Source organism: Prosopis cineraria, unplaced genomic scaffold, assembly GCF_029017545.1.
Source record: "Prosopis cineraria cultivar Desert tree isolate PC_DT_omini unplaced genomic scaffold, ASM2901754v1 PC8, whole genome shotgun sequence".
Classification (NCBI taxonomy): Eukaryota; Viridiplantae; Streptophyta; class Magnoliopsida; order Fabales; family Fabaceae; genus Prosopis; species Prosopis cineraria.
In genome coordinates this window covers 3398226-3421125 of record NW_026555339.1, presented here as the reverse complement: position 1 = coordinate 3421125, position 22900 = coordinate 3398226, and the positions used below count along the sequence as shown (strand labels likewise).

Genomic DNA, 22900 nt, shown 5'->3' with positions numbered 1-22900 from the left:
TGTCACGATTGCGTTATCTTGTCTGCGTGTCAAAAGCGCAGTGGTTGCCGAAGTCACAACTCACGGTAGGCCCCACACCATGGCCCATTTATTTATTTTTATTTATTTTGTTATCTTTTCTTTCCATCCACCTCAGGTCCTCCACCAACCCCCGCTTACCTACTACGGGGGAGGGTGGCGCGCACGCCCAACTTCCTTTCCCAAACCTCTGACTCGCCTACTCCTCAAAATCACCGTCAACTAACGCCGTCAGCTATCCCCCAACACTCCCACTTGACCATTTCCTCATGCCACGAGCCTCGCTTACACGACCTAACGCAACGTATGCCACCTCACCACCACACCCTCCCCTGTTTCCTTCCCCTATAAAACTCTTGAAAAACTTCAGCCTCTCAACCAACCTCCATTTCTGAAAATTATACTTCACACTCTCCACCATCGCCCGTTCAATTTTCCCTCATCTACCTACCATGGATCTCCTCCTCTTGGAGAAGACCCTCCTCGGCCTCTTCGTCGCCGCCATCGTCGCCATTGCCGTCTCCAAGCTCCGCGGGAAGCGCTTCAAGCTTCCCCCGGGTCCTCTCCCGGTCCCCATCTTCGGGAATTGGCTCCAGGTCGGCGATGATCTTAACCACCGGAATTTAACCGACTTGGCGAAGAAGTTCGGCGATATCTTATTGCTCCGGATGGGGCAGAGGAACCTCGTGGTGGTGTCGTCGCCGGAGCTGGCGAAGGAGGTGCTTCACACGCAGGGGGTGGAGTTCGGATCTAGGACTCGGAATGTGGTGTTCGACATCTTCACGGGCAAGGGTCAGGATATGGTGTTCACGGTGTACGGGGAGCACTGGAGGAAGATGCGGCGGATCATGACGGTGCCGTTTTTCACGAACAAGGTGGTCCAGCAGTACAGGGAGGGGTGGGAGAACGAGGTGGCGAGCGTGGTGGAGGACGTGAAGAAGAATCCCGAGTCGGCGACCAATGGAATCGTTCTGAGGAGGCGGTTGCAGCTGATGATGTACAACAACATGTACAGAATCATGTTCGATCGAAGGTTCGAGAGCGAGGATGACCCTCTGTTCCAGAAGCTCAAGGCTCTGAACGGAGAGAGGAGTCGTCTTGCCCAGAGCTTCGAGTATAATTATGGCGATTTCATCCCTATCCTCAGGCCCTTCTTGCGAGGATACCTTAAAATCTGCAAAGAAGTTAAGGAGACGAGGTTGAAACTCTTCAAAGACTACTTCGTTGATGAGAGGAAGTAAGTCGTTTCTTTCTTTCCATTCTCTATTTTCTCCCCTGTTTACCCACGCAAACAACTCTCCTTTTCATTCAACTTCATCATAACTTTTTTAGATACAGAGACCTTCACATTTTTATTTAGAAGGAATTGAAAATATATAGGAAAGAACTTCTGGCACGATAATGGGCTGGTAGATGCTTAATTTGTTGAGCCAGTATGTCAAGTCTTGATTTTTTCTGGAAATAAGTATTAAAGAATGAATGTTTCGTAACAGGAAACTGGGAAGCACCAGGAGTTCGAGTAACGGGGAATTGAAATGTGCAATTGACCACATCTTGGACGCCCAGAAGAAGGGGGAGATCAACGAGGACAATGTCCTCTACATTGTCGAGAACATTAACGTTGCCGGTAATCTTCTTTTGTCCATAAAAGGACATCTTGGTCTACCTATTTCCAGAGGGTTAATATTACTGTTTCGGGATCTAAATTATAATTATTTAAACGAGCCTGGGATTTTCACCGCAATTGGCCATTTAAGACACACCTTAAAATCAATTCTGGTATGATACCGTATGGGGTATTATACAATTATGGTAAAATGTACACACATACTATGAAGTTCCTATAGTATAGATAATATACTGTTATTGTTTTTCTACCAAAAACTTCTATTATTGTGTGACAAAAAAAAACTATTATTGTTAAAAACAGTCGTTTATGAGGGAATACCTGATACCACGGTGAATAAATGAGCCGTGATGAGCTGATAATATATATACCTACTTTCTTCTTTTCGCTCTGGGGGGCGACTGGCCCACATTAATTTTTTGGATGTTTCAACGGGGGTTGAGTGGACGGCTAGATATGTACACGGGGTGAGGGTGAAAATTCTAAAATGCCCCTAAATTCGTCCGAGCATATAGCTAAATTTACATTGTTATACTAGTATATTATGATTATTATCTCAACGAAGTTCCAGTTTAACACGAGAAAGTGATTCATACCATACCGAACCAAGAATGAAAGGTCATGCCAGAGTTTACCCAACCATTCCGAAACTAACTACCTAAATTCTTGTGAATTTCTGCTATATTTATTGTTTTGGGTTTTTAAATGTCACGGGGAACTACTTCCGTGCATAATGCGGTGGAACTGGAAATCTATTTTGTAAGTGCAGAGGGAGTCCGCATCTCTGTGAAACTATTGAGATTTTTCTTTTTTGGGTTATCCAATGCGAATATTTTCATTATCGGGGATAATTTTGGATGGTAAGTTTCATGTGAATACTTTTTTTTCATTTTTTTAAAAATAAAATATAAGATGAAAATCATATTTAAACGATCTAAATAAAATTTAAACGAAAGAATGAGCACACGCGGGTCCAATCTGAAAAGTAGGTTGTGAATACGGTTTGGACGTAAAAGCCAGATTGCAGAGTCTGGTGAGTGACACTGTCTCAATACTCTCCACGATGGTATGATTGCAACCATCGTCTGGGATTCCCTACCCCCCGGATTCCATAAATATTGAGACTATAAGTGATGTTAATTTTACCAAATGGTGATTTACTGGCCTCTTTGAGGTACTGTCTTGGGTGGACAGTTGCAGTATATTTATTATTCTATAATTTTCAGGTTTTTATACTTGGTGGCACAGGCATCCTAATTTTATAGGATTTGATCAATAAATTATTAGGTGGCCTGCTTTTATGGGCACTCAATTTTATGCTTTTATAGTTATAGTTCCCACGTGCAGCGCACATATAGCCCGACGGCATCCGCGGCTCTTCCCTATGCCCGTGCGATTATCTTGTTCTTTATTAGGTGTTTGTGTATGACAATAAAACGACACAAGGACTCACTGGTTAGTGTGTGTGTTTGATAACAGCGATCGAGACAACACTCTGGTCAATTGAGTGGGGCATCGCCGAGCTAGTGAACCACCCAGAGATTCAAAAGAAGCTCCGTGATGAGATCGACACCGTCCTGGGACCAGGCCACCAGGTGACCGAGCCAGACACCCACAAGCTCCCATACCTACAGGCCGTGATCAAAGAGACCCTTCGCCTGCGAATGGCCATCCCACTCCTGGTCCCCCACATGAACCTCCACGACGCCAAGCTCGGTGGCTACGACATCCCAGCCGAGAGCAAGATCCTCGTCAACGCCTGGTGGCTGGCCAACAACCCGGCTCACTGGAAGAACCCGGAGCAGTTCCGACCTGAGAGGTTCCTTGAAGAGGAATCCAAGGTCGAGGCCAACGGGAACGACTTCAGGTACCTTCCTTTTGGGGTTGGCCGGAGGAGCTGCCCCGGAATTATACTGGCTTTGCCCATCCTGGGGATCACTCTGGGTCGACTGGTTCAGAACTTTGAGCTGTTGCCTCCTCCCGGACACTCCGAGCTCGACACCTCCGAGAAAGGAGGCCAGTTCAGTTTGCACATATTGAAGCATTCCACCATTGTTGCCAAGCCACGGTCCTTCTAGTGTTGTAGCTGAACGCGATACATGCGATCGATCCCGTTACGTTGATTTAATTTTTTTTTTCCTTAGTGTATTTTATGCAGTTCGGACCGTTGTGTTGTGGAATGGGGAACTCTACATGGTTCTAAGAAATGTATTATATGGGGCCTGTCACTGAATGTGTCATTGTAGATTACCAACTTGAAATCACGGCCCTGAAGAGATATGGATCTTGGAATAAGTCTACACTTCCTTCCATGGCCTTGGTTGTGAGATCTTTGTTTTGATATAGTAAATTTACCATTCCAGAAGATGAAATTTTAATTAAAATACCACTCCTAAAATTATGGGCCGTCCAGTTTCTCATAAATGCAGGGGCTGGCAGAGAGTCAGGGAGCGTGGAGGGCACGTCTGGCTTAATAATAAACTACGAGTTTCGCTGTCTTTCTGACTCGCGAATTCAGTCATTCACGGGACGGGGATAAACATTGAACACAAAAAGAAAGAAAGGCTGGGTGTGCGTGCTATATGTAATTATCCGGCACCCAGCTGTAGAAAAGCTCACCGGACAATTGACATTAATTGGAGCTCCTAAATAGGCAAGTCTTAGAACACAGTTTTTCGACCAAAAAAACGAGAAGGATCACAATTTTCCCTGACATAAAAGGTCAATCAGTATTGCGGGCACGTGTCATTCGCCTAATTCCCTATAACCACTCCAGATGTCCTCTAAAATTGAATCTTGCCTTGTCTAAATCAAATTCATCCTGTTCAAATGATGAGAAAAAAAAATGAAATTAAACCTATAAGGGAAATGTCTCAATGAACGAAATTTCCCAAAACGAAATGAGGAAGGCTGTGCGTTTGGTGATCTCCACGTTTAAGAGAATCCATGACACAGTCCCGTTGGTGGATTTGATCAATTGGACTTGGTAAATGGACTAGGGCAAGTCCTTTGGGTGGTACATATCATAAGAAAAAACAAACATAAAATTACATTTAAAGACCTTTTAAAAAAATTATTCATAAATAAAGATTAATACGGAATTATTTGTTGTTAAAATGATAATAAAAACCTAATTTTTTCTTGAATAATGACTTGTTGGTTGTTCTTATTTGCAAATAATTCTATTAGCAGGTTCTTAAATGTGATTCTACCAAAAACAACCATGTGTCTTACTGTTGCAATTAATATTAAATATAATAAAATATCGAAATAATTCTGACCCTTAAAAGCGATAACTTGAATATCTTTAATAGGTGTCGTGTTCCATGGTCTATACAATTGACAAGCTAAAACTTACCTAAATAAAAAATTTAGGCAACACCTTTTTAAGATTTTTTTTTTAATTTGGAATCAGTAGGGGCATAAATCAGGAAAGGAAAAATTATTACCAAACCTCCAAATTAGGGTTGCTCAAGTGGCCTGAATACTCAAGTTGTTCAAGCTTATTGGGCTGAGTATTAGGCAAGGGTCAAACCTGCCTACCTCAAACATGTTATTTTTTTTATTTTTTTAAACAATATTTATTTAATAATATTATTTTTGATTAAATGTTATCATGAATTATATTATTTTTATGATGTTTTTGAACATTTCTTATCCTTACAATTTTTTTAATATATTTCAAAATCTAAAATTTGTTTTTAACTTAATAGTTAATATCAAGTAAAAAAAATTGACAATGGTTGATCCTATGCAATTTAAAAAAAATTTAATTCTAATATTATTTTTATAAAAATATATTTTTAATGATAAAATTATATTTTTTTAAGAAAAAAATGTTATACATTTCTCAAATTTTTTTTTTTAATTTTGGGTCAATCAGGTCAAATCTTGTCCGAACACTCAAGTATTGGGTTGGCCCGAAATACACATTGGGCAGCTCGTTGGGTAGGATGACAACTGGCTCGATCCTGTCCATATACAGCTCCATTCGCCCTGTCTATGTTTTTCCCCTCCTCGAGAGAAAACGCTCTGATATGTTTATTTTGCAAGATAGACCAGCTCTTAATATAGCCACCATCATTAATTTGGGCCACTCTAAGTTTCAAGACTAACCCAAATTGAAAGCCCATAAGCAGCAGCAGAACGAATTTCACTTGCCCACGGAGCAGGAAAACCCTAACAGCAACCTCCTCCTCTTATAAATATCGAGTGCACCATCAACAATATGCAGCCACCAAGGCCGTCCGTTATTTCTTTTTCTCCTGCTAGGATTTTCGATTTCTCTTCATATCTCTTCCAGTCTTAAGGCGGCGAGTATTTTATCTCACACCTAAGATCTGGGAAACATCCTATTCTTGTAGCTGTTTGTCTTTGAGAAAATAATTTTGGGGTTAAATATGAGTGATGAATCTGTGCACAATAAGCCGATGCTCTGGATTAACAATGAAGGAAGCATGGTAATGTGCACAGAAATTGAATTATCTTGGGTCCACATGTCTGCTCTCTCTGATCCCTGATTTGAGGGCCTGGTTGCGATCCACATTGCGCAGTTTCTAAGTTATTTCGTTCTTTGCGATTTATAATCAGTTAATCACCCTGATAAGTGTTCAGAGTTTATGGAAAGGCGAAAAAGTCTTCGGACGATTTCATACATGAACTTCTAATCAATCAATTGATTTAGAAAGTCGTGTTTTTTTTTTTAAATGTTTGATCGTTACCCTTCTGGAACCAAGGCGAGCGATTCTGGTAAAGGTTTGAACGAGTTATTTTGCCCAGAAGGACTTGACGAATTAAAATTGCATGTTTAGAAGATTTTGATGTTTTGAAAAACGTTGATGGTTCTTGTTTATTCATCACGGGACTATGCTTTGAAAGATGCGTTTCTTCGATTTGTAGCATCGAAGGTCATATGTAGAAGAACTCGATTGAAATGAGACTGTGAAGGGTAAATTTTTTTGGATGTCACGGGCCAAGGCATCTTTATTCTCCCAAGCTCCAGGAATACCAAGCGCTTCAAGCACATGAAGCAAAAACAGCAGCATGACAAACAATGAGGCAAAACAAGCATAGATAAAATAGATTTTGACACACAGATCCTAATTGTTCATTATTTTAGCGGACGACGGACTAGTAACGGATCATGCGTTCTGGTTTAATGGCTACTTGTAATCCAAACTCCAAAGCATGCCTCCATCTCTATGCCAACGCATTTCTCTTTTTATATTGAAGGGCAAATTCATGTATGCTGTGAGGGTGAGGCAGGGACTTAGCCACGCTCTGGCTTTGCATGCACCTGTTGGCCCAAGCCACTAGCTTTGGACACTCTGCTCCTATGCTTAAATTGCCAAATGTCTCGTAAGTGTAGAACCAGCTGGTGAATGGAACAAGAGCCACGTCCACATACCCTAGCTTCTCCCCTCCAAAATAAGCCTTTTCCCCGAGCTCTCCTTCCAGCCTTCTCAGGCACTCTATGAACTGTTTCTTCCCTTCTTCTTGCTCCTTTCCTTTCATTGTCCACACTTTCTTTCCCATGCTGTATACCTGCGTCATTCACAATCCACCCAATTGATTATGCCTGTCTTGCGTCTGTTTGATTGCTTGTGAGAGGCGTGACAGACCCATTTAACTCAAGACTAAGTAATTTGTCATATATAGTTTTATTAAATGTCTGTTCCATCCTTTAAAGATTATTTGGCGTTTTGTCATGGTATGGACACCTAGTATTATTTTAAATGCTTTTTGAATGACTATAACAAGTGTGAGTGGAATAGTGAAGCGGGAGTACAGCAAGATAGTAAGCTTACATTCTTGTCAATGTAATCACCCCAAAATCTGGCCTGGGATCTCTGGTAAGGATCAGAGGGAAGCAGATGAGGCTCGTGGTTCCAGGTCTCGTCAATGTACTGAACAATATTCAAAGACTCACAGATGGGTTTTCCATCATGAACCAAAATTGGGATCATTTTGTGAACTGGATTCTTCTCCAGAAGCAGAGAGCTTTTGGCTCGCAGGTCTTCTTGCTTGCACTCGTATGCAATGCCCTTCTCGGCCAAAGCAATCTTCACCCTCATCGCGTAAGAGCTTGGCCAGAAATCTAACAAAACCACACTGTCTTGCTCCTGATGACGAGCCATTTGCCTTCTGAGCTATGTAGATCAGCTGTAAAATGGTTGATTCAATTGTCAGATTCTGCCAGGGCCTGTGTGGGAAAGAGATATTTATTGTTGTGTGAGATTAACGAGATCGGTTTGTGGCTTTGCGACGATGATGTCATTGCTCAAGTGGGATTGGGGAACCTTGTTCTCCAAGTTCAGCATAACTTAGAATTCAAAGTCATAACCAGCTGATTTTTTAGCATTATCTGATATCTTCTTATGCAGAAAAAGCCAGTAATATTTTGTTTATTTTAATAGAGAACAGGTTTTCTACTTTCAGGTTTTTTCTGCCCATAATAGGATTAGCTGATTGCAAAATCTTATCACGAGAGTGGATGGATAAGTATACCGATTATCAGTTTCGTGGCGCTTTACCCTGGTGAATGGCAGGACATCGCAATTTTTTTTAACATGTCAATTAAAAAAAAATACTAAAACTTAAATAATGTGTAAAATATATATATATTATATATATTGCTTTCCTCACATGCCCTTAACTAAATGCTTCATCGGAAAGCAAGTCTTACAGTAATTTTAGAGAAGGTCGCTAAGTTCAATTTTAGAAATTTAAAAATTTTTATTGGATTTTATTGTAAACAATAGATAAAATGTAATTAAATTGAATAATACTTCCTCCATTAAAAAATATCTTTTAAGAAGTTACGTGTTAAAAAATATAATATATTTTTAATCTTTTGAGATGTAATCATTGCTTTTTTAGAAGTGCCCCTATTGATAATAATTTTATCTTTATTATAGGTGTTTAATAGGGATAAATATGAAAAGATAAGATTAATTTAAAAATAAATAATTATTTTATTAAGAAGTAAGATTTAATTAAATATTAATATTTTTAAACGGAAGAAATAATAGAAAGAAAAAAAGTGTCGGGGAGTTGAGATGGAGTCTTTCACTCACGTAGATCAGGGTCTTCCTAAAATTGGGCCTTCTGGGCCTAAGTTAAAACAATCCTCTTATTGCTGGACCTCTCTAAAAAAAGATTAGTAGCGAGTGGCTCATAACGGATGAATTATGAAAGAATTACTAATCAGAGAGTTATGTCTAATAGAAGAAGTTAGTTTTTTCAAACTGAATCTCATACGATAACTCAAGTAAAAAGATATTGATGCAAGAGTTAATATTTAAGAGGAAAAAACCGTGATCAAACAAATATTTAACAAAAGAACTACTGACGAAGAAATAAAATGAGAAACCATACACAAGATTGACACACTACTATTGTGACTTTACAACCAAAAAAAAAGGACAAAGAGATATCAAGAGTTTTGCGTGCATATTATAATGTCATTATTTTTTATTAACAATAAAATCCATGAGTATATTATTTACCAATATACCTCATTCAGTAATTTACTAGTGTTCTGTTTTGTATTCTTCCACCCTTATTTGCTAGACTTGAAATTGATTTTTCAGCTCTCTCACCAACATCTCTAATAATATCTTTTGTGCATGTTTGATCAAGTGGCGTTGTTTGGATTAATAAGAATTCTATTTGAATTTAAATTTAAATTAAATCTATCATTTAAATAAACAATAAACAAACTTTTGTAGATTTAGATTTAATTTAAATTTAAATCCATCTCTTGTTACTTTTTTTTTTGTAACTTCGAATTCTTCATATATTTTAATCACCTGAAATTTCAATTATTTTAAATTTAATTCTTTTCTTATTTTTATTATTAATACTTTCATAATTCTTATATTTTTTTCTTATTTCTTGATAATTGAAGAATGTATGTAAACTTGTTACTTTTAATTTTTCATTTTCTTTTAAATCTCAGCTCATTTTTTTTATTTATTTAATTTTTTTAAAACACCCAAATAAATAAATTTTAAATGTGAGATTTAAAATTTAAAATTAAAATTAAAATTAAAATTAAAATTTATCAATCTAAATACTATCTAAACAATTTTCTACCATTATACCACGTCAACTCTTTTTCGTGCAAGATTATTACAAATGTTAGATTATATATATATATATATATAATCACACGTTCATTACAACATCACGGTATTCACTAAACTTCATGCTTTTGAGAAGCATGAGAAGGGAACAAAAATAAAAGGAGGCAAGACAAAAGTAGCAGAAAGTGCAGAACAGAAAGGAGCGAGATAGGCTGATAAGAAGGAAAATGTGAAGGAGATAGAGTTTGACGTGGCAAGATGTTACGTTCTTGGGAATCTGCTGCCGCACTTCTCTTCTTATTCTTAGTCTCATTTTGCAAAGAGTCAAGCTTTATCATTGCTTCTGCTTGCCATCTTCTTCAAACACCCCGGGCCAAAAGTAGAGGGTTTATTTTTTAATTTTTAAAAATTATTCAAAAGTAATTAACTTCAAATAAATTTAATAAAAATAACATAAGTTCATTCATCGACAACTGTGTACAGGCTGCATGGCTCCGCATTTCCGCTCATAAAAAAGATGAGCACTAAGATATCATCATTTCTAAACTATTCATATTCAATTTTAATGGTTCAGATTTATAGTCTTTTATTTTTTTAAAATATTTGAATTGATATAAAATTTAAAATAAAGGCAATCTTATAGTCGTCAATTTTTTTTAAAATAATTATTTATTTAAAAAGCACCAATTGAAAAGGTGTAAATTTGTGCCATGAAAATTAGATCTGAACCATAAAGAGATAATGAGCACTGAAGCAAGTTGCTTCATATTAACGCTTTAATTGCTGCAATAAATATATTATAATTATTTTAAACATATTATGATTTTATGCTCGTAGAAAAGTAAAATGAGTAAGTAGCTAGCTAAGAATTTTAATTATTCAACTGAATATTGATATTATATAAAATTAATTTTTGGCTCAATTATACATTATTTATTTTAAACCATATACATATAGTTTCCTTAACTTTTAAAATTTCACAATGAATTCCCTCAATTTTTATATTTATACATACAACTTTATATGATTAATTTTATACATTAATTATATACACATAATTTAAAGTTTAAGGGATAATCTATATATCAATTAATGTTTGGGGGCTTAAATGCATAAAAAATAAGGTTTAAGGGGATATATAATTAATAGCTATAGATTATTTGCATAAATTTAAAAATTTAAAGACACTTGTTATTAAGTTTTAAAAATAGAATTTAGAAAGTTTATTGTAAATTTAGCTTTACCCCAGTCATTGAAAAGATTCACTGAAGATTTGAATAGAAATTAAAATTCCCTTCACCGCCAAGCATTGATTTAATTACGCCCTAATTAAGTCCCATGCGATGTTTTGCCTTGTCATACCAGCGGTTTTTTGGTTGACCGAACACCAAATATTGATATATTCCCCTGTTAGTAATTTTTTTTTATTCACTATCCAGCGTCTTCCGTATATTGAGTATTGACATGATCATTATTGATTGAATATTTTTGTGGTCCTTCAGAAAATTCCATGCATGAAGGCTGGAACAGAATTTCCGTCTCTGAACGAATATTAATTTACACCCTAATTAATTCCTGGCCTCCTCGGCGATTTTTTGCCGTTTCATTGACCATAAACAAAATATCATCGTCACTTGAGCATACTGTTAGTTCTTAATTATTTGAGCCCTTTTCTCTCGATTATAAAGTTTTTCTGGATGAAGAAATGGCTGGCATTATATAAATTTTGCTAAATTTTTTCTTGCCTTTTGTTTTGTACATGCGTGTGAACTTCCAATGACATTTATATATAATATGAAACCATTACAATCATGCATGCGAAAATCGTGCTAGATATCCTGAATCATTCGAGTTGATGCCAGGAACTATAAGGGTAGAAAACTCTCTTAACAAGTTAAGTATTTAACACAATTACACGCTTAATTAAAATTAGAATTCCAGATAACTAATTAGTACAACTCTTATGATCCAGCCACACGTTGGCTGATCCAGCCACACGTTTCACTTTTCATATACACGGAAGATGAGAGTTGTTTGACGTAGACTTGTACTTGTATATACCATATTGATAAACCGATATGGGTTTTAATATTTTAGTCATCAATACATAATAAATCTGTATGATGGGCATGTGGCATGCATGCATCAACATAAAATCCATAAACGATAAAAAGTGAAATCGCTCCCAAGTTCTATAATTGTTTTGTTCTTTAATAATTTTTCCACGTGTTTTGTTGAATTGTCATGTATGTTTTTTTTTTTTTTTTTACTTTAATCTTTTTTTGACACGCAAGCATGATTTAAATGTTAGGAACTGTTTGAAATTTAAACCTTTTTAACTTATTATCAATCTTACCCATTGTACTAGGGAAAGATAATCATATCTTCTAATCCATCCATTAAAATAAAAAGAAATTAGAGCTGGTCAAATCAACAACTCGGTCATGTAATTCTAAAAGCGAGATGCAGACAAGGAATGAGCTGGATTTTAAGTGATTTGTTAAAACTCGATAAAAAGCTCTCTAGGAAACAAAATCGACAAGTTTTGTAAATTCGTCTCCGAGATCTAAAACCAATTCGTTTTCGAGGGCATGGAAAAAAATATTTAACATCGTTTATGAAGCTTCTAGAAAATAGGAAATTTTGGGCACTAAATAGAGAACGGTGAAAAGTGCAAATGACTAATATGACAAAATAACTATCTAAACTTTTAATAAAAGACTCGGGTCGGGCGAAAGATGCTGAAAGACAGCGCCGAACTAATTTATACACTATATAATTATCAAAGTACGTAAAACTAGATAGATCATTAAATCAGTTATGACACTAAATCACGAGTTAGTGATTCAATTAGGGTTGAATCGGGGGTTGAACTGGTGACAAACCGATCATAATTAAAATAATATAATTTAAATAAAAAGATATTAATTATAAAAATATTCAATCAAATCTAACTACTCAAAAGTTTAACAATAATAAAATACACACTTTAAATATCTATTATTAAAATTAAAACTTTTCAATCTCAAAAGTTTAGAAAAGGGATGGAGATAGAGCTGAAGAAGAGACGGAGATTGAGCTGGAAAAGAGACGGAAAGTCAAAGACTAAGTTGGAGAAGAGATGGAGATAGCAAAGACAGAAATAAAGCTGAAGAAGAGACGGAGATAGAGTTAGAGCCTAGAGAAGAGACGGAGACTAAACTAGAGAAGAGACTCTAATTAGGTTAGGGCAAGAGAGGAGCGACACAGATGAAAGGCCGAACTAAATACTGTTTGAAAATCTGGATTGGACTTAGCGTGCTCTACCTCTAATTTTTCATTTTACTTTTTTACTTTTTTGTTGTTATCTTATTTCTGAACTCAGCACTCTGAAAATTAAAAATGAAAAAAAATCTCCAAAAAAAACCCGGTTAACCCAGTCAACCCACCGGGTTAATTGGGTTGAATCCGGGTTGATCGGGTTATACCTATTCATTTCCCTCACCGATTTAGGAGTAAATCCAGACCGAACAAGGGATCAGGTCACCGATTTTCGGGTTGACCCGACCGGTCCGAGTTTCCATGCCATGATAATCATAGATATTGATTGATTCTGTCATTCATTTTTTATCTATATAATTAAAATTAAACATTACTACAATTTAGTTTATTTTAAAAACACAATGTGTATTATTATTGCGGACCAATCCAAACATGAATTTCAAACCGCCACACTTGATTTCACGTAGACGAGGGATCCATATAATGGCATATTTGTATTCCCGTAATATAATATAAGTGCGCATAATTTAACAACTAATTAACCATATTAGACTACGTAATACTGTATTTTATGATGATCATTTTCTCCGCTCAAAAAGGCTCCATTTGCTTCCATTATGTTACGAAGAGTGCAATCATAAGCAAATACTGAAAATGATCGGAAAACGCAGTTATATTTTCTATTGTCTGTTCATGATTTTGGTCAAATCAATTAATTGTCCAGTTGGCTTGGTAGGTGATCAACGAGGCTTTCTCGTGAAAGTTTTCTTATTTAAACATTATTCTTTAACATATACATGCAATCATGAAATCGTATTGATATAGAAATTAATTTACAATATTGTATCAACAAAAGAAATTAATTTACAATATATGGTCCACGACACATTTAATGTTGTCTATAAGCAGTTGGGAAAAAGAAAAGAAAAAAAAAATCGCGCGACAGAAAGGCTTTGCTATCTCTTTTTTGGGCCAACGCATTGCTTTAGTTTCGGACAAAATCTTTTACCCCCATACGCACAGGTTATAAACAACATCAAGTAATATTGTAAAAATTAGTATTCACAAAAGAAAAAATTGTACTATATAAAATTTTAAATTGCACATACTTAAACATGAAAATTTTAAAAATACGATGTTCTATTTTTTAAATTGTCATACAAGTAAAAACATTAAATACCAAGAATGAATTAGCATTGGCATTATAAGAAGACGTGGGTTCAGAGTATTTGATAAAAAATTGGATGAAAAATTATTTTTCTTCCACGCGGGGGGGGGGGGGGGGAAGAAAGATGAAAGATGATTTTATTTAACAGAAATCCGAGTGATTTTCATTTTCATCCCCACAGCAATTAAATTCAAGATTTCGTTTGGGTAGGGTTGAATTTGGTACCACTTAATCCAACGGCAAGTGATTAAAATATTCAAGGATGACCAGGGAGCATGGAAGGGTGTACGGCGAGAACAGTGTCGTTTTCATGTATGGATATTCTTGATTAACTAAAAAGATATTTTTTTAAAAAATAATAGAAAAATATATCTATTAATTTTTACACTTTTTTTTATATTTTAAATTCTATACTTTTATTTTTTCAAAAATAATTTATGACTAGTTGTTAATTTGAAATATCTAAATCTATTCAAAATTATTAGTTGGAAAAATAATATATGGCATGGTCTTCAAAAATAAAAATAATTTAAAAATTAAAATCCATAGCCGATAAAATCGTAAGGAGATGGAGCGGATGTGGTGAGAGGCGGCAGCATTTTTCTTGGTGGCGAAGGAAGTTAGGTGCTTTTAAAAAGAATTAATTGTTTTTAATTTTTAACTCACTTGTAAATCAGTTTTTTAATTATGACTCGTTGTGATTTAATTCCTTAATTATAACTCACTGTGACTCAATTTCTCAACTTTTGATTCACCTATAATTTGATCTTTATTTTTTAATTTTTTTTTAAAAATTTCTTATTAAATAAGAAGGATAAAAAATGCTCATATATTATTTTAAATTACCTTCCTTTTACTTGTTGGTGTGAGATATAAGTTAATATAAAAAATTAATAAAAATTTAGAGATTAATTTATAAGTGATTAAAAATTAAGAGATTAAGTTATATGTGAGTTATAATTAAAAAACTGACAGTGAGTTATAGTTAAAAGATTGAATTATTAATAAATAAAAAATTAAAATATTAAAAGATTAATTTTTCATTTTAAAAAACGTTGTAAAAAGATAAAAACAGAGTGAATGCGCCTCTCCCTGTAAAAATCATAATTACTTTCCGTTGCGCCCACAGTAATTATAATGTCACCCTAGTTCTGAATTCTACGCACCGAAACCCGCGGGTGAATGTAAGATGGTCTCTGCAAAGTAAAACAGAGTAAAAGGAGGGGACGACTTGTTAAGCGGTGGGGGGTCTTCAAGTGTCGTGCATGCATTTTATGCATCTGTTGCTTTGCATGCACTATATCCCTCCCCCGTCCCCCCCCTCTCTCTCTCAACGCCCACACACGCTTACGCCTTCTCTCTCTTCCTCTCTCACACCCTCTCAAATAAATCGCTGATGGCCGTTACACTCATCGCTTCTCTGATATATGCCTGCGTTTCTTCTTTGACTTTGATTGACTCTGTTCTTTGCCTCTGCTGGTAGCAAAATTTTGCATTTCAGGGGTTTGGTTACGGAGATTTAAGTGAGAAACGGGGTTAGGAAGTTAGGATCTTTTTATGCTCTGTTCATGTGAATGAGTAGCTCCTAGGTTTATTTTGCATATTCCCTCGTCAGGGATAATGTTTGTTTTCTATTATTGCTCTTATTCCTCTGGCAAATCTTAAAAACCCTGCATGAATCTGTGTGATGATGGGTTTAGCTTATAGTATTTCCCTTTTATCTCAAAAGGGGTTTTCAGGGATTTGATTTGATTTTTGTGATTTACAGAGATATTTTGTGGTTCGGAGAGTGATTGGTTTTCAAATTCATGGGATCCGAGGTTTGTGTCGGTGTTTCCGGTGGGTCGGCCACGGCTCATGAATGGAAGAAGGGGTGGCCTCTTCCATCTGGTGGATTCGCCCAATTTTGTAACAACTGCGGGTAAATTCTTTATGCCCCAATTTATTTGTTATTATCAATGTTATTTCATGATGTGAAGGTAGTTTGGGATTGAGTACTGCATCCTTTTGACTTTGCCCTTTAACTAAGCTCAAATAGGATTAGAAAAGTTAAATTTTTTTTTAACCCTCTGCAATTTTGCCTTATATCTGGGAACTGTAATATGATGGCTTTGATTGTATTATAGTCAATGGATGTATGATTACTATATAATAATAATATCCGTACTAATTAAAATGAAGTATCCAATGCTTTGATGTTTGTTAAAAAAATTTTCTCATCTTTTTATTCCTTTTTTGTGTTTTATGCGTGTTAATAGAAGTTATAAATTAATAAAATGGAACTGCGGAAGGGTCTTAAATATGAGAAGTCTGGTCAATTTTTGTAGTTCTTTGCCAGTCTTTATATCTTTGTTTCTAAAATATTTTGAACTTGCTCGTTCATTTATTTTAACAGTCAGCTTGAAAATAGAACATGAGGATCAATGTATCTAATTTGAGTAATATCTCTGAACATTGATATTTTAATATAACCGTTCTTAATTGTTGGCATAAATAATTTGTTAATGGTATTTCACATCATATATTTTGCTGACCAATTTGTTTCTGTGGTACTAGAATTTCGATTGAATGCAAGCTTGACAACTTCGATTCCATGTAAGTGCAGCTAAATGATTTATACGTTTCTATTATGAGTGATTGTTGTCATGATCGTTTCACAACCATCAGATCTTTGACTTTGATGTGCAACTTAAGATTATGTGGCACTATGACCTTTTGGTATTCTCAATTCGTTTCTTCTTGTTGGTCTCACTTTTTAACCCAACCTGGTTGCCATGGATCTACTGTTTCTTTGCCTCGTTTTGGTCATCGATTATAAAACTAAGGTTTCCAAATATTACTTATCAACAAGTAGGATCCACTGCATATTTTAGTTCAACTTCTCAAATCACTCTTCATTCTTTTATATGTTGTGTGGATCTTGACATGGTTTAGGTTGTAATAATTTTCTACTTGATTTGGTATTTCCCATGTGGATCATCTTTGATGTACTGCTCTATGTACTTTAGATCTGCCTATGAGGCATCCATTTTCTGTAATAAATTCCACCTCGAAGAAACAGGTTGGAGGGACTGCAGCTTTTGCAACAAGGTAAGCTGATCATTTTTTAAAAAAAATTATTTTTGATGATTGTTTGTCAATCATGTTTCCTTAAAAATTATATATAAGCCTTCCCTTACTCTTCTTAGATATTAAATCTATTTGACTTGGTTTGGCAGCCTATCCACAGTGGATGCATAGTATCAAGGTATTTGTTCGACTACCTTGACTTTGGAGGTATAGGTTGCATCAGCTGTATAAAGGCTTCTCGATTGCTTCTGGTATGTTTAATGTGGACAATTGTTCACGCATAATGACTTCTTGGTGTAAATTTTGTGCTTGCATTGGTGTTGAAATGTTCTTTTTATGTCAAAGTTTATTTTGTTTGTTATTGTTGATAAACCATGCTTCTAGCCCCACCTAGGCCAGAGAGCCTCCAGGAGAAGGGGGTGTTGGTCAACCATTCACTTTTGAGATTCAGATCGATCAATTTTAGTGTTTAACGTGGATATCTGAATCATGGTCGCAAACACAATGATTTAACAAAAGAGTGATTGCTTGTATCAGCATCTTGCAAATTTAAAATATTTATAATAGCTAATCAATGATTGTTTGAAGGGCCTTATGCTTCTGAATATGGTTGCAATTATTTCACACATGTCTACCACCAAACTTCAACTTGCTGTAGTATGGCGGTGGTGCATGTGTGTAGTTCTGATTATTTAAGGGCCTCCTGCTTCTGTCTTACTGTTATTTTCTAATAATGTTAAGCATATATATATATATATATATTTTGCTTCCTTGTTGGTTCTTTTAACGATTCTGTGCCAGATACCCTGTTACTGCTGTTATTTTGCTATCCACTTTATGTGGTGTAAGGTGTTGTAAGACTGCACAAAAGCATATTACGTTGTTTGGCTATCTGACATAGCAAATTCAATGGCTCCTTTTATTTATTTATTTCTGCATATGCAGAACACTAAAGAACCTGATGGGGCTGTTACATCTACCACAACAAATGCAAGTGATTGTACTCCTCGTCAAATGGATGGGAAACTGTTGGTGGATAGTGTCGGTGAAGGAAAACTTATGCAATTATGCAGAATTGTTGAAGCTAGTGAGACTAATGGTTGGCATCAACCTCAAAGAGATAAAATGATCTCATCTAGTGGGCTAAAGAGCCAAGAAATTAAGTGTCTGACAAGGGATGTGGATTCAAGATTTTCAAATATGATTAAAACATCTATTCATTCACTAAAATTTCCTTTAGAAAATACTAGACCAACATGGGAGATTAAAAATATTCGTGAATCACCTGCACAACCATCTTTGAGTATGTCCCTGGGAATTCCATCAGGAAACTCTGCCCCTGCTTCTGCTGGAGAGATTGTAGAAGAAAGGCTTGAGGGCAAACCATCTTCTGTGTTTCATCAAGGGCAAAGATCTCACCCTGTATTTGCTAAACCATCAAAGACTGGTCTTGCCATGAACATAGAAACAAGCAAAGGAATGAATTCTCAGGCATGTGTTGCCCGGCCATCTGTTGAAGGAAGGGGCAAGAGTCAGCTACTTCCTCGGTACTGGCCTAGGATTACTGATGAAGAGCTGGAGCAATTGTCTGGAAAGTATCCTTTTGGATTTTTTTTTTTTTTGGTCTTTTGCACTTATGCAGAATTTTGGTAATTGCAGATCATTTGATCATTAGTTGCCCTTAATGTTATAAAAGTTTGAAATCCACTGTAGTGCCATTATTTGAGAAGGTGTTGAGTGCCAGTGATGCAGGTCGAATTGGGCGCCTTGTTCTTCCAAAAGCTTGTGCTGAAGTAATTCTAGGACTTTATTTTCTTTGATGCCTCATTTTGCTTCTCTGATTCTTTATCTCTTTGTATATCTGTTTTAGACCTATACTTTCTTTTACAAGAAACTTCATTTTGCCCTGTAATTCCAATGCACTGAACAAGCTAACATATGAATTGCAGGCTTTTTTCCCTCCTATTTCTCAGTCAGAAGGTCTTCCTTTGGAAATGCAAGATGTGAAGGGAAATGAATGGACTTTTCAGTTCAGATTTTGGCCTAATAACAATAGTAGGATGTACGTACTGGAGGGTGTGACCCCTTGTATACAGTCAATGCAATTGATTGCGGGTGACACCGGTATATATATCAATCTAGAGAAGAAATTGGTTCCACCTATTGCATTATCAGTTTTCAATTTATACTTTTTTTAAAAAAAATTTTTACTGCAGTAACATTTAGCAGGATTGATCCTGGGGGCAGATTTATTATGGGTTTCAGAAAGACATCAAATTCTCTAGAAACACAGGTTTTGAAATAGAGATTCCCACTTTACTATGTGCCGCTACTTCTTAATATAACCAACTTGTAGTCTTCTGAGCCATTGTTGAATGTGAAAACTATTTTAAACAGGATGCGTCTACATCTACACATTCCAACGGGATTACAACAAAGGAAATAGTCAGTTCTGGTGCAAATGAGAACCTTCCTTCAGGAAGTAGTTATTCTGATCTTCTTCAGTCTATGGAAGGGAACAGGGAACCTCACTTAAATAGACAATCCGAACACCTGCATTTGGGTAGGAGGGTAGCTGACTTCCCTCAAACAGAAAATTATGGCCAGATGACAAAAAATGATTCACTGCAGCAATCAATTTCAGTTTCAGAGAAGAAAAGGACTCGGAATATTGGGCCTAAAAGTAAGAGGTTACTCATTAATTGTGAAGATGCTTTGGAGTTGAAACTGACGTGGGAGGAAGCACAAGACTTACTTCGTCCACCACCCAGTGTTCAGCCAATCATTGTTACGATTGAGGACCACATTTTTGAGGAGTACAATGTACGTGTGTCACTTTCAAATTAATATATTAATCTGCAGGTTTTACTATTTAGTTGAATATGAACTGATAGAGTCTCAAGGTAGTGTTTAAATTTCCATTTGGCTTTGCTAACAAGTGTGGTCCCTCTCCTTCATTTCATTAGGAACCCCCAGTTTTTGGGAAGAGAACTATATTCATTGCCTGTCCATCTGGGTAAGATTATATGCAATTTTATTGCTGTATTTTTAGCATTATATTTAAAAATAATTGGATATCTTGAGTGAATACCAGGATTTCTAGATAGTGTTCGTCACTTGGACTTGCCACAAACAGAAACAATAATTTGATATTTTTCTGGACCCATGTCCTTTGTGCATTGTTGCTCTAGCTTTTTTCCTGTTAATTAATTAATCATGACCACTTTGTTAGCTACTTGACTGCTGTAAGACTGCTGACAGTATGTCTTATGTCATGCCTTTCCGTGCTTGTCTCCTCAGTAAATGTTAAGACTATGGGATGGGAGTTATAATAGTTTTTCCTCTTTAAATGTTATATTAACCTTTTTGTGGTACCTGTGATTCAATGTGTTTAACTCTTTCATTCAGGGGACAGGAACAATGGGCTTCATGTGATGATTGCTCTAAATGGCGAAAACTACCTGTTGATGTTCTTCTACCTCCTAAGTGGACTTGTTCTGAAAACGTTTGGGATCCAACCAGGTACTTAATTGTTGCCTTTCTAGACTTGATATGAGAGATTGATCGTACAATGAGGCTGTTATTAATGTGGGAAATATTCTTTAGGTCTTCATGTTCTGCACCTGAGGAGCTAAGGCCCAAGGAGTTGGAAGATCTTTTGAAATCCAGCGAAGGTTTGATCATAGTATCTGTTTCTCACTCCAGCTTTGCATTTGTTATGTTTTGGACAGGCTTTAAAGCTAGCATTGCAGTCCAAGGGATTGAATGCTCCTAGCGTATTATACACCTATGGAAGATCTTCACTATCATAAAATTATTGAGATGTGTTTTTTAATGATACATAGAATGATATAACCTCACTTAGTGGGATAAGGTTTCTTGTTGTTGTTGTATAAAGATTGATATAATGCTTGTCAAATTCTTCTCTGCCTCCCTATCCTTAAATTCTGCAAGTTTTTTTGCTGTCTGTGTGGTACATGGACGTTAAGTGCCTGTCATATTTTTGTGCGTATTGAAAGTTCGGAAGTAGTGCATTAAAGATAACTTTCCTTTCCCCCACCCCCCTTTTTCACATCAAAGGGTAACTTGCGGAATATGAGTCCTCCAATGCTATTATCACGTTCCTTTCCAATGTTCTTGCTAATTGGATTGTACCTTTTTAGTCTTTTCATCCTTTAAGATTTAGTGTAATAATTCCTGAATCATTGCCCTGAATTTTTGCCAGACTTTAAAAAACGAAGATTTGCTGAAAATAATAAGTCACCCCAAGAATTTGAATCTTCAGGCCTTGATGCTCTTGCTAATATGGCAGTATTGGGAGATAGTCTCGGGGATCCTTCTGGGTCATCAGCAGGGCCCACCACCAAACATCCTAGGCATCGTCCTGGCTGCACCTGCATTGTCTGCATTCAGCCACCAAGTGGAAAGGGAAGACATCATTCTACCTGTACTTGCAATGTGTGTATGACTGTGAAAAGGCGGTTCAAAACCCTTATGTTGCGCAAGAAGAAACGCCAATCTGAGCGTGAAGCAGATGCTAGCCAGATGGATCATAGAGAAGAGTCAGATATGAATGGCGCACCTAAGGAAGACGCAAGCCATGCGGAGAAAGAGGGAAGCATAAATAGAGGACAGCTTGAGGTTTGTGAATCCAGTTCTGTACAGATAGATCTGAATAGCCATCCTGATCGCGAAGACATGCAAGTTGATGCACCAAGCATGAATGGTCATGTTGAAGGTCCAAGCTATCCAGTACAACAGGTATACGTGGATCAAAATGTCCCTAACGGAGGTCAGGGATACTTCTCTAATGGAGGAAGCTTTGGACCAATTGTCTGGGAGAATGAAACAAGAGAAGACAAGGCATTCTATGATCCCAATTCAAGTCAGAACAGTCCACCTTGATTATCTCTTTACTGTATTTTTTTCTCCTATCTTAAATTATATAGTTTGCTTTCTTTTTCCAGTATATATGGTAAAACTTAATTTCTTGTCAACCTGGATGTGATTCTGGTCGCATATTGTCTTGATAATTTTATTCACAAGGAGATGGGTTTATATATTAACTTCTTCTCGTTCTCAGATTATGAAAGATATGAACAAGGTTACTTTGTTCGTCTGTTTAACAATAATTTTTGGATGTTTGTTGTTATTAGTTGTCTTTAATTAGTAAAAGCGTGATGACTGGATAACTTTTCATAAGTCTTGAGTCTTCACGTCATCAACGATGAGAGACGCAAGAAAAGGACAACAATCCTGGGAAAAGTGAGTTACAGACCAGTATTAGTGCATGTGAGTTAGCTTAAGCTTCCGTATGCATATGTAGTTCACAGTTTGTTGTTCATTCTTTTAGTTTAGTTTCCGACCACTTGGATCGATCCACGAGCTCTCTGGCTCCATATGTTCCACGTGACTCAGTGCCTTCACATACAGTTCATTCGTCTCCTTGTCTACCTCGGTATGATATCTGATGCGCATTGGTTTACATACTAAATTTGACATCCTGTGAGTTTCAAGTTTAACTCTACTGTACAGACCCGTATAATAATATAAATCTAGTACACCTCATCAGTGGTATTAACGAATCTCACAAAAATGCTGGAGGTCAGGCAATTGGTTGGTGCTGTAATACAGACAGTAGTATATATAGCAAACATGACTATAACTTTC

At 36.2% G+C, this 22900-nt stretch overlaps 3 protein-coding genes and 1 non-coding gene across 10 annotated transcripts; 3 read left to right on the top strand and 1 right to left on the bottom strand.

Moving 5' to 3' along the window:
• The first annotated feature begins 392 nt into the window (after positions 1-392).
• LOC129318156 (trans-cinnamate 4-monooxygenase) lies at positions 393-3972 on the top strand. The gene is made up of 3 exons (XM_054962769.1): positions 393-1255; positions 1512-1645; positions 3125-3972. Exons 1-3 carry the CDS (start codon positions 471-473, stop codon positions 3721-3723), a joined length of 1518 nt encoding a protein of 505 aa, XP_054818744.1. The 5' UTR covers positions 393-470; the 3' UTR covers positions 3724-3972.
• Positions 3973-6089: 2117 nt separating this feature from the next.
• Positions 6090-6193, top strand: LOC129319134 (small nucleolar RNA snoR100). Its single transcript, XR_008595444.1, has one exon. It is a non-coding gene; the product is annotated as a small nucleolar RNA snoR100 (small nucleolar RNA).
• Positions 6194-6587: 394 nt separating this feature from the next.
• On the bottom strand, positions 6588-7940 carry LOC129317199 (probable glutathione S-transferase parA). The gene is made up of 2 exons (XM_054961566.1): positions 7453-7940; positions 6588-7189 (listed from the first exon to the last, which is right to left on the bottom strand). The coding sequence occupies exons 1-2, from the start codon at positions 7780-7782 to the stop codon at positions 6845-6847; spliced, it is 675 nt and encodes a 224-aa protein (XP_054817541.1). The 5' UTR covers positions 7783-7940; the 3' UTR covers positions 6588-6844.
• A 7516-nt stretch (positions 7941-15456) lies between these two features.
• Positions 15457-22296, top strand: LOC129318274 (B3 domain-containing transcription repressor VAL1-like). 7 transcript variants are annotated; one of them, XM_054962988.1, is made up of 14 exons: positions 15458-15640; positions 15930-16082; positions 16718-16756; positions 17170-17251; positions 17380-17481; positions 18176-18825; positions 18927-19023; positions 19180-19354; positions 19447-19523; positions 19628-20053; positions 20197-20246; positions 20639-20752; positions 20837-20904; positions 21456-22296. In XM_054962988.1, the coding sequence occupies exons 2-14, from the start codon at positions 15970-15972 to the stop codon at positions 22133-22135; spliced, it is 2673 nt and encodes an 890-aa protein (XP_054818963.1). In that variant the 5' UTR covers positions 15458-15640; positions 15930-15969; the 3' UTR covers positions 22136-22296. The 7 variants fall into 7 exon arrangements, with proteins under 7 accessions (XP_054818968.1, XP_054818967.1, XP_054818963.1 ...); XM_054962991.1 differs by having other exon boundaries at positions 15458-15684; XM_054962987.1 differs by having other exon boundaries at positions 15458-15696.
• Positions 22297-22900: the final 604 nt, after the last annotated feature.